The sequence below is a fragment of the Danio rerio genome, chromosome 22 (genome assembly GCF_052040795.2).
Source record: "Danio rerio strain M-AB ecotype USA chromosome 22, GRCz13ab, whole genome shotgun sequence".
Lineage (NCBI taxonomy): Eukaryota > Metazoa > Chordata > Actinopteri > Cypriniformes > Danionidae > Danio > Danio rerio.
The window spans coordinates 35,161,511-35,174,037 of NC_141042.1; the positions used below are offsets into that span (position 1 = coordinate 35,161,511).

At 38.2% G+C, this 12,527-nt stretch overlaps 1 protein-coding gene across 8 annotated transcripts in view; it reads right to left on the reverse strand.

The window, feature by feature from the left end:
• pcbp4 (poly(rC) binding protein 4) overlaps positions 1-12,527 on the reverse strand; it is a 206,485-nt gene that overhangs the window by 8,816 nt on the left and 185,142 nt on the right. For all 8 annotated transcript variants that reach the window (XM_087302553.1, XM_087302558.1, XM_087302552.1 and 5 more), the window contains one exon: positions 755-924. In XM_087302553.1, the coding sequence (XP_087158679.1) occupies positions 755-924 (170 nt within the window). The remainder of the gene's footprint in view (positions 1-754; positions 925-12,527) is intronic.

A 12,527-nucleotide genomic window follows, 5' to 3' on the forward strand; every position in this document is an offset into this window, starting at 1 on the left:
ATACATTATATTACTTCAAACTACTAAAATATCAATGAAAGTCACCCATAATGCAATTCACCACCATAAATAAATAAAAAAGACTTAATTAATAGATTTTTTTAATGGTGTATATCTATTTGCCATATCGCACAGCCCTACTTTAATTGTTTGGTATTGTTACATAAAAAGAACTATAAAATCTTCGAATGGTTTGGATTTATTACAAGTGTTTAGCAAACTGTTCATTAAGTTAATAGAGCTGACTTTACAAGTACGCGGCGATCGTTTTCCGTAGACTGCGTGAAGAACAGAACTATTAATTTTCCTACATTAGCAAATGAAATTTTGTGTTGACTAAGAAGAGCTGTCGGGAATTTAAAGCTTTCTTGCCTGACACAACATTTGATCAAATTGCAGCCGCATAGATCTCGCGGGAGAAAATTACAGTCTGTCTATGAGGCAGCCAAAAATGCTCTGCCTTTAAGCTCTAACAAGCTTCTGGCTTGAAACTTGGCCAATTAATCCCTCAGCCTGGCTTCTTTCCGCCACATCTTCCTGCTTTGTAGTTGTGCCTTTGCTCAAGAGTGCTCTTTTTGTTTTTGGGTCTGCAAACTGTGGACTGAAGAGACCCCTGACTCAATATTCTCAGAGGTTTTGTCAACTTCAAGGTCCTCTACAGATTTGTGATGTACAATATGCCACATAAACACATGGAGTGGGTCAAGTGCAAACGCTCGGAATCTGTTATGATGGGATGGCGTCCAGTGCTTACCAGGATGTGATTAGATACTGGGCCAAGTTGATGCTGATTGGGGAGCCTGTGATGGTGACGTGTCGGTCACTAGTGCTGTCCAGCTGACTGCCGATCTTGATCTGAGCCCCGGAAACTTGGCGGATCTCGTTGATTTTTGTACCCTGTCTGCCGATTATTGAACCAATCAGCTGTAGGGAAAGCGCAAAACAATCACATTAATAAATATGCTTCTGGGGGACACAAGTACAGTCAGGGATTCTTGGGAATTTCTAAACATCCAAATTAACTACTCAGCAGACACAGGAGGTCGACATGACATCCCATTAACATTGTACCCCAACGTCGTGGGACATTACATTTTGTTTAGAAAGAAAATCAGGTTGACGTCAGAACTCAACGCCAGGCAATGTCCGATGTCGGACGGATGTGGCATTTAGGTCACTTTCAGGGTTGCCAGATTTGGCAATTTTGAATTTGATTGTGTGGGTAAAAAGGGCATGGGTGGGTTGACAAAATGTAGGCGGTTTTGAAACTTAACTTTTATATGCAACTTACTAAACAAAACACATCTGAAACACAAGCACAAACCATGCGAATAGTTCTGCTGATCCAGGCGGTCAGTTTAAACCAACAACAGGTGGGGAACTAATTCATCTTAGTGTGGCAGCGTCAGCATGCAGCGGACATATGCCAATATTCCAAAATACAAGATATCAAGACAACATTGTGGGTATTTAAAAAAACCAAAACATGAATATTATTAATTATTGAAACTTTAGAGTGCTATTTAAGAATATTCTGTTTGTTGTATTCACTCAAAAATGTATATTTGTGTTACTTGTTAACCTCTTAAGGCCCAATGTGTTTTTTACATAGGTTTTTATTCTAATTAGGTTTCAATAAACCCAAATAGCAAAGAGAAATAAAAAACACAAGTATCTTCTTTTGATATGATGTACTTTTAGAGAAAAATGATGTCCATATATGTGGACTTGTGGTGCGAATATACATAAAACACTTTTTTTTCTGTCTGTTTTTAATGCATATGTAACATAGATTATTTTTAAACATGTTTTGACTATCAGAGAGTAAAAACAACATTCTTTTCCCGTTTTGGACAGTTAAAAATTGGGTATGGGACATTTCATGTGCTGCAAAACAGTTGCAGGATGACACTGCATGTCTGTAACATTTAAAACATTCAAAGTTTTTTTTAATAGCCACTAAAGAGATAAAATGTGCTGTCCACGTATGTGGCCACCAAGCCCTAGGGGTTTAAACTACTTATTTAAAATGACCTGAAACAACACATTTTTTTTTGCATTTTTGGGGACAACTTAATTGTTTTATGTTCAATTACCTTAAAATTGTAAAAAAACAAAAAACAAAAACAAAAAAAACATTAGATTAACTTAATCGATTTGTGTTGGGATGACATGAAGGAACTGTGTGGAACCCAACATTTTCAGTGTTGGCAGTGCAGTGCAGTGCAACTTTTTTAAGATACAAGTTGCAAACTATTTACATAGGCTAAATTTAAACAAACAAATTACTGTGCGTTTACACCGAAGGCAGTGCGCAACATTTTGAGAGCGTCAAAAGTGGCAACAAAGCAACAAAACCCTGGCAACAAAGTGGTCTGCCTTGAGCTCCGGCGGCGAGAGCATCAAAATTTGCTACATTGATCTTGTATTTAAAGGAGTCGTTGCAGCATATCATAGCAGCTACATTCACACATAAAACATGCTCTCTAGCGTGAAAATGTTGCACAATTTGGTCACACTTTACAATAAGGTTCATTAGTTAATGTTAATTAATGCATTTACTAACATGAACAAACAATGAACAATGCATTTACCACTGTATTTGTTCATATTAGTTAACGTTAGTTGATGAAAATACAGTAGTTCATTGTTAGTTCATGTTAACTCATGGTGCATTAACTAATGTCAACAAGCATGGACTTGGTTGTTAATAATGCATTAGTAAATGTTCAGTTATGATTAATAAATGCTGTACATGTGTTGTTCATGATTAGTTCATGTTAGTAAATGCATTAACTAATGAACCTTTTTGTAAAGTATTACCTATTTTTATCAAATTAATTTAACAATGGATCTTAGTCTCCTCCTTTGGTAGCAGAGCTCAGGTTATCACCTGCTTAGCCACTAATGTTGTGGTCTCACAACACCTCGTGAGGTGCTTCATTAGATTAGAGTTACTTGTCTTTGTTAGCACGCATCAAGGTGGTGTTTCCTTATTTTTACAGGAATAATCTGCGAATATTAATGTAAAATTACGCGTTACTTAATACAAAAATTTCCTTTAAAAAAAAAGTACAAAACCGTAATGCCAAAATACAAGCAATAACTGTGAATTTAATGTTAGACTTTTTTTTACAGAACATATGTTGAAAACAAAAGCTATTTTACTGTATAATGAAAACACTGGACAATTCTGCAAAGAAAATTACCTGTAAAATAATGTTTATTTTTTACAGTGCATCGCCAGTGTGAAAGTAATTTTTGGTTATTATACCTTTTATGTTTAAATTGTTTATTATGAATAAACAAACACTACATCAAGATAGTTACATATCATTATCTTTTTCTTTTTTTACAAAAGAGATATATAATAAATAATAATAATAATAACTATATATATATATATATATATATATATATATATATATATATATATAATAAAAAAGAGAAATATTAATACAAATAATAATAATAATGATAATAATAAAAGAGGAAAAGAAAAATGGAAACAAGAGTAATGAGTGTACAGAGAATTAAACCAAATATCACAATCAAATGTTCAGATACATTGTCAATGTTGAAATAAAATATTTACAATTAAACAGTATAAAATAGCATTAGATAAAACAAACAAATTAAATTACTACGAAATAAATTAAAAAGGGAAGGAGAGTGCATCTATTAAATGGAAGGCAATACCTTAAGAGAGTTAAAGTAAGTTATAAAACATGTTATTATACCTTTTATAGTAATTTTTTTCAGCTTAGGTCAATATCGTGATAATATATTGCATACCGTGATAAAAACTTGAGCAATTAATCAAAAAAGAAAAAGCCTAGAAAGCCCAGTGTGCAGCAAACCAAAAGTCACAGCATGAACTCAAATGACCCAAGCAGCTACTACACCTCGTGTGGACGGTGTCCACATCTTAAAGGATCCAGGGGGTTGGGTGACCTTATGGGTTTGTTGTCACGCCTGGACACTGATAAAGTGAAGTGACACCTACTGAGACGACTTGACTTGACTGTTTATCATTCAAATGACTGGCAGCTTGTCTTTTGTCATCCTCTGCATCCCAGCCCCCACCCCTCACTTTGAGTTGGATTATGTGGGCAAGAATTGCTCCACAAAGCATTCCTTTCCTCACGAGTCATACGGACGTCAAAGCTCCTGATTTGTCACAGCGCTCTCTCCCTGGTGCCCGGCGGCTATTAATGGCTCAGCTGATTGTGGCTAAGTGCTCGTATACCGCCAGGTCTCGCTGCCACCCTGACGTAGAAGATTCCGGCGAGCACTGCGCCACATATGACATCCTTCATTTTTAAAAAACCTCTTTCAATTATCCGTCCTTAAGAAGCGAAGCGTTAGACTCCCACACAACCTCCTCCAACATTCAACAACACAACTCAAAACTTTGGTTAGCTCTGTTTTATCGATTTCTTTCTTTCTTTCCACTGGAATCATGCCTCAAGCTATGGGTCAGATCTGTCCAATGCAAGAGACAGGTACATGCTCCCAATCCGAGCTGGAGATGGCTCTATTTTAGGCGAATCTTCTTCTTTAGGCTTTAAATCTGAAATCTGGGAAGCGAGGACACATCTCCTGCCAGCGGAGCTGAGCAATTAGTTTCTAGATACTGTCACGTAATTAGTTACATTACAATATTACTTGCTCTGAGAATTTGAATGCCTTACACTGCTTTTAAGTTCATTCAGTTATTCGTTTTACTGCAGCTAAGTCTCTATTTCAGTGGTCACCACAGTGGAAAGAACCGCCAATTATTCCGGCAAATGTTTTACTCAATGGATGGCCCTACAGCAGCAACCCAGTACTGGCAAACACCCATACACACTCATTCGCACACACACACACTAATACATTCCTTCATTAATTTTCTTTTCGGCTTAGTCCCTTTATTAATATGGGGTCGCCACAGCGGAATGAACCACCACCTTATCCAGCATATGCTTCACGCAGCACATGCCCTTTCAGCTGCAACCCATCACTGGGAAACACCCAAACACACTCATTCACACACATACACTACGGACACCTTAGCTTACCCAGTTCCCCTATAGCGCATGTGTTTGGACGGAAAACCGGAGCATCCAGAGGAAACCCACGCCAATACGGGGAGAACAAGCAAACTCCAAATAGAAACACCAACTGACCTAGCCGAGGCTCAAACCAGCGACCTTCTTACTGTAAGGCGATTGTGCTACCCATTGTGCCACCGCGCTGCTCCATGTCGTTCCAATACAAATGGACTGAGTTAACTTTATCGTATTTACAAATTTGTGTGGATTTAACATATAGTGATTAAACTGACCCTAAAAACCTTAAGAATTGTGTAGTTTCAGATTATTTTAAATAAGTAGGTTGAACAAGCAGCCATATTGAATAGCTTACCTGGTGATTGCAGGATTTGACAGAGATTTTGCTGGATTTTTGCTTTGTAAAATCATGTGATAATTCCAGCAACCGTAAACAAACATACTATTTTGCTCACCGATTACCTTACTCACTGGTGTGTGCCGCGTGAATGTCTCATGGTGTTAATGCATTTTTTAAAAAAGCTTTTTAGGTTAAAATGCGTTGTTTAAAATTTCATTACCGAAATTGTAGTCATATCAATACAAAAACAAACACAAAAAAAAACACTTTAGTAATGCAGTATAGTACTATAGCTAAAAGTAATTAACTACTGTAATCACCTTACAATGGGTTAAGGGCCGTTCACACAGAATGCATTTCTTCTTTTCAATGTACTAGTTTTCTATTGTTTTTTTTATTGCAGATTCGCGCTTAACAGATGTGTTCAAGTCTTTTGACATTAAAATCTTTTATTAAATCTTGAAAATGCGCGTCTTGTTTGTTTTAAGTTAAATTCTCATATCTGTCTGAGCTATTGGGCGTGGCTAACAAACTTAACCACACACCCTCCAACTGTCAGGCACTACGTGTGTTGGACAGCGCTACGACAACAAACAGAAATGGTGAGGAGGAGTCGGAGTCTGTTAAGGCCCGTTTCCACTGAGTGGTACGGTACGGTTCGGTTTGGTACGCTTTTATGGCCGTTTCCACTGTCAAATGGCGTACCGACCGTACCGTACCACTTTTTCGACACCCTTTCGAAAGGGTCCCAAACTGCAGAAAGGGTCCCAAAAGGTGGAGCTACACGCGCAGCTGAACACTATTGGTTAACAGAGATGCGTCATTCGTTGACTCAACATGCCAGAATGTAAACAAAGGACCCGCCATGTTTGAAATACACAGCGAGAGATTACAGCGGAATTATATATATATATGCAGCCATGGTCGATCCGGGCTCAAACAAACCCTGTCGTTGTCTTGATAAACAGCCACAAAGCCATGGAGAAGAGCAGATTTACCCAGTGCCGCGTAGTTTTTTACAAGCCAGTCTGAAGCCTGAGTGGTTTCGCTTTCTTTCTTGCGCTCGCCGCACGTCTCTAACTGAAATAACAAACTTTTTGAGCTGATAATAATAACGTGCGCTTGATTATTGACAAGCTTTGGAAACCCGATCCTATGAGAAGCTGACAAACGCGAGAGTAACACATTCAGAAAGCAAAGGACAAACGCGAGAGTGGAGCGCAGAAAAAAAAGGCGAAGCCAAGGAGCACGTTATTTCTTAAGCAAACGTGAACAAACTGCCTTGTTTTAATCTTTATTATCACATTTTGGACTAATATGAACTGGGAATGATGGAATGACTCTAATAGAGGCTACATGACATGTGCTGCTGAAGATTACAGACACAGATGAGAGGTTTTCACTGACTGTAAGCTATACTTTGTGTTGTTTTGAACCCAATTAATCACAAAATGTCTGCTTTGTGTAGTTCTTCTGTAGTTGGTAACATATCGGAGACGGTAAGGGTCTGTATGTGTTTATATATGTTCATTTATTTATTTATTTAATATAATTACAGATGTTACAGTAGGCTATCTCACACCGTCATTGATCTGCAGTTATAATCAACTCATGTTCATAGAAAAGTTAGTAATAAACATTTATACACAAGTATTTATGTGTGTAAAGCATCTGTTTTGTGAGAAGTGCCTTTTATATGATATGTGAACGACCTGTGCAGCTTTATTGCAGACATTTTCTCGAGCGAAAATGACGTCGACTGAAACTTTGTCATACACCACCCCCACCAAAAGGGGTACCCTTGGTAGTGGAAACGCAAGCCTGATAAAGGTGACCTGTACCGACCCGAACTGTACCGTACTGTACCAGTCAGTGCAAACGAGCCATAAGATTGTAAGAACTCTCCCAATACCCTTTCCTCTATCTTTCTGAAGGACACGCCTACTTTACTGCATTCATTCAGCTCGCAGTAGAAAAAAAACAAGCCACTGTTTACTCATTTTAATGTTCCATTTTTCTGGGAACTACAACACAATACAGAATAAAAACAGTCACAGCTAATGCTTACATTAAAGTTAAAAGATCCTCAAATGCAGTGGGGCTCATTACTGTCAGTTCTAAAGCAGTGGATCAATCAGAAAAGCTTTGAAGTGGGACAACTGTTACAAGCTTCTGATTACAGGCGCTCATGCGCTGTGTCCGGATACAGTCATGCTTAGGGTCAGGTAATTGGGGATATTACGATACGGAAATGCTAAATGCTAAGTGCAAAATCGCTACTTTTAAAACGGTACCGGTGCCAAAACGGTGCCTGAACTGATACTTCTGAGCCACAAAATTAGGGTGGATGACTCTAGAAAAATCTTTTGTTTGACAAAATCTTTTAAATGTTATATATAACTAGTAGAATGTAATGCACTGTCTGTCACCATGGGGAAGATAAAAAAGAAGATATTAGAAATTAGTTAAACTTTTATGTTTAAAAATGAGTTGTAAATAAATCATGTGTTAAAGATGAAAATCAAAAATAAATAAATGAAGCAAAACTAAGTTGAATATGACTTTTACATGAGCATGACTGAAAATTACATTTGATCAATGTGTTACATCCGTTCTTTGGTCTTTGCCAACTGTTTGTAAATTCAATACTGCACGTAAAACTATGTACACTACATTTCTGATTAATAATGGTGCCTGCACAGCCGAGGACTTCCCATACTAAGTGTTAAAATCACTATTACCTGTTTCAATTTTGGCGTCAACCTTTGACAAAGCGGAAAACTAGGCTAATGTGCGCAGCACTGTCACTGACTGATCTCGCTTCTTCGTGGCGTTTTGACACAAAAATACGCATCCAAATTTAGGGGGGGGCCAAGCTTGTTGACAAAGGGACTGGTGGAAGAGTGCTCTTTTAATGGAATTTGATACCGCACGCTAAATGGACAGAAAAAAAACCTCTGCATTTCGCAACGCAGATGCCTGTGGTCCTTTTAAGGTTATCAAAAATCACTGTTTACATGGTAGTCTAGACTCTAAATCAGAGTATTGTCTAAATCATATTAAAATCGGAGCATTGGTGTCCATGTACGTACAGTACTCATTGAAAGTGCCAGATTATGTCAAAGACGGTGCATTTCTCTGCCTTTGAGCCCTCAAATGTGTCATTAAGTTTGACGTGTTTCTCCTTACGCGCAACTTTTGTAAAGCTTAATGTTGCAGTGTCAGAGTCATTGCTTGTAAAATACGCTTTAGAATGCTTAGTTTAAGCAAATTTGATGAACGCGAACATGCGTGTTGATCAGAAGAGAGTCGCTTTCGCTCACCGAATACGCTGTACTGCGTGCGTTGTGTCTATCCGTTTCCTAAGCAACAAGAACAAACATCACATCGCCAGTTGATCACATCGAAGTTTTTCAGAATTAAATGTTAGAGATGGTGTGACAACGTGTACCTCTGTGTGTCTTTGATGCACCCCTTGATGCTTCTTACGTTCTTGTCGCAGGATAAGTAGGCACCATGAAATTAGGCACCAAAATTAATTTGCTGATTTAATCCGGTACATTTCGGTTACAAAAGTTCCGGTGCTAAAATGGCACCGGGTTTCATGCTTATGCTTAATGATGTGCGTTTTCATTCATTCTTTTTTTCCTTCGGCTTAGTCTATATTTCACCACAGTGGAATGAACCACCAACTATTCCCGTATATGTTTTACACAGCAGATGCCCTTGTAGCTGCAACCCAGTATTGGGAAACATCCATACACACTACACTCATGCATAATTTTGTTAATCAATTCCACTATAGCTCATGTGTTTGGACTGAAACCACAGCACCCAGAGGAAACCCACGCGGACACAGGGAGAACATGCAGACTTACACAGAAATGCCAACTGACCCAGCCGGGACTTGAACTAGTGATGTTCTTGCTGGAGGCAACTGTGCTAACCACTGAGTCACCGTGCCATTGTATGATGTGCTTTTCTCAAACTAAACCTGAGTGCTGACTCTTGTGTTTTTAGAAGCAAAGACGTGTTCCTCAAGCCTTTACTCCCAACACTGCCTACCAGCTAAAACTGGTGTCACCGACAGTCTCGTGCACTTCTCGCAAGGCAAATATCTAAACAGTACAGGTCTGAATTATAATCCCAGCCGAATCCGCTGCCACTGCTCTCTAGCACGGATCTGCTCCCAATCTAATCGTGAGGTGTTTCAGGCGATATAGGGGGGGATGCTTCAGTATGGAGAAACTGCAACTGCTCCTCTATAGAGAGAAACCTGATTGCGAATGATAAACAACTTAGTCTGCCAGCCGTTTGATGTCTGTTTGATGTCGCCTTGCCTTGGAATTACATCGCTGTGAGGGAATTTCAATAATACATGCTTCCATTCGCCCTGTTTATGGCTTTATGCAGGCATATGAATGTACAAGCATGCTAAATTAGCACTTGATCGGAGAAACGGGCAAAGCTTCTTTGAAGTTTATCGCGAGGTTGAGAAATGAGGTCTAGCAGCTAATGAATGCATTCAGGAAGTCAGGTTTTATCCGCAGCTATAGTGTCAATTTGATAAGAGCTGAGTCTTTGTTAGCGCGCATCAAGGTGGTGGGAGATTTCGCTTGTACAGGGTTACTTTAGATAATTCACTCACTCAATTTGTGCTCAAGAAATGCTGATGTGGTATTTATCGTCACTGATACAATATTTAGACAGATAAACAGCGCAGAGTAAGAAGTACTTCACATACAGTAGAGGATACATACAGTGGGGGGAAGTATTAAAGACCTCATGTGTTTTTTTTGTGGGAGTTGCTGACGGTATTGGAGCAGATTTTGTTAAAAACCCAAACAATATAAGCATAAATATAAAATAAAACAAAAAATATCTGACAAAATGATGTGCATTTAAGATAGAACGAAAGAAGGAGAAAGCTCTGAACTACTAAAATGTGTTTCATACTTTATATAAAGGCTTTTTTGGTGCTGCAGCTTAAAGATGCCTCTCATATGGAGAATGAAGCCTCATGCATTGCTCAGCTGTGAGTTTCTAACAGACTTCAACAGAGTTTTAAAATCTTGATGCTTCGGTGGGTCTTGTCTATCAAATCTATACTTTATTCTGTTTTTTTTCTATTGGATTGAGATCAGGTGATTGGCTGGGCCATTCTACAGCTTGATTTTCTTTCTATAAGAGCATCTGAAGCTGGATTTATACTTTCACCTGGCGCCACATTGCGCACATCCGCTGACTGCGCACGCACCTTGCGAAACAGACGTGGCTTTTATACCTGCCGCATTCGCCGTTGTGATATTCTTTAAAACGACAGGGGGCGGTCAAAAGAAACCCACCGTAAAATCAGACGGATAGATGTAGAAGTAGGAAGTTTCCGGAACTTTGACATATCATTAATACCATTCAATATTTTTAAACAAATTATTTTTATTGTTTTTATGAATAATTTTAATGATTATACGCATTTTTATAACCATTCAAGATTTTTTTTTTTAAATCAAACTTTGTTGCATCACTTGTTTTTGTTAATTTCTCGGACAGTTTTAACTTTTAAAGTGGATTAAAATATTAATGACGAGAACATGAGTTGCTCTAATATATATTAAGAATAAAGCAAAAAAGGTAAACTTACTAAAAAATACAGATGTTTGTTTAGATTTAGCTCACTCCACAATTCACACATTACTGTCTGGCTAGTTTCTGTCCTATACTTATGCTAAAAAGGCAATAATTCTCCAACAATCCTGACCATTATCACCAATAAAGCCTAGAAAAACAGGCCATCGGTATATTGTAAACAGATATTAAATATTCCTTTCTTTTCTATTTTGTAACTATTAAATTGTTTTCAATTAAAAATTGCAACAAATACATCAGTGTTAAACCTTTGACTGGTGGAAAAATTACAGATTTCTGTAATTGTGTGCCCGGGTCTCCACTTTTGCCATGGCCTCTTTTGGCATAAACAAACTTATTCCTCAAGTTTATCCAAACTTTTCAACAAAAACTTTCATCATTTTCCACGGCTATTGCAATTTCTAGCCAAGGATTATTGATCATCTGGTAATCTCTATGATCACAGATTATAAAGATGTCTGTACAGGCGTACCTGTTTCAGACAAAATCTCTTTAAAGTGATTCACATTCAACTCAACTCAAACCCGGCGACGCGCACACAGCTCGCTCGAGTCTCAAAAACCGCCAGCCGAAATTATGTCGCACGCACCCAAAGCAAACTTCCGCTAACACTGCAATGACGTCAAATTTGCAGCGCACGCTCAAGCGCACTAGTGGACGCGTCGAGTATAAACCAAGCTTTAGAGTCTTGCTGAAATGTCCACCCTGGTTTCATCTTCATCCTCCTCCTAATATTGATGTTGGACTGAAGCAGCTGATATTCATTTACACTGAGGAAGGGCAGAGGGTTGATAAAGAACTACTAAGAGATTTCAACTGCTGCCTGGGCTTTCACTGCCCAACTACACCTCCCTTTCTTCATGTGTTCAACACTTTTTCCCTGCGTCATTCCATTTAATTACACATAACTTCATTTGTAAACTAATTAATATTGTTTTATGCATATATGGATTTGTTTTGTTGTCACCAGCATCTGGCGAACATTTCAAGTCAACAGCACCTTTAGAAATATGTTTTCTGAGAAAAATGGTGATGTGTTCAAAATGTATTTTCCCCACTATGAATACGTCCAGTTGGATATCAAATGAGTAGATCTAGTCACATTTTCATTCCTTTTGCTAGAGACAAGTATGCAGTTTAAGGGCAATTTAAAGGTTTGTCTAGGTTAACTAGGCAAGTTACTGTAGGGTCATTATGGAAGTCATTGGACACAAAACACAACAATGGCTTGTTCAAAAAATTACAGCAGTCAACATTTGACCAAGATCAAAACCTTTCATGAAAGTTGCCCTAAAACTACTAAATCATGCTCATTCTTGTCTTGGGACTGTTTTGAAAAAACTTTTTTTGATTCCATTCAAATGTTGACTATTATACACTCACTGGCCACTTTATTAGGTACACCTTACTAGTACTGGGGACCTATTTTTGCCTTCAGAACTGGCTTAACCCTTTAAATAGCATCCCCCACACTATTACACCACCAG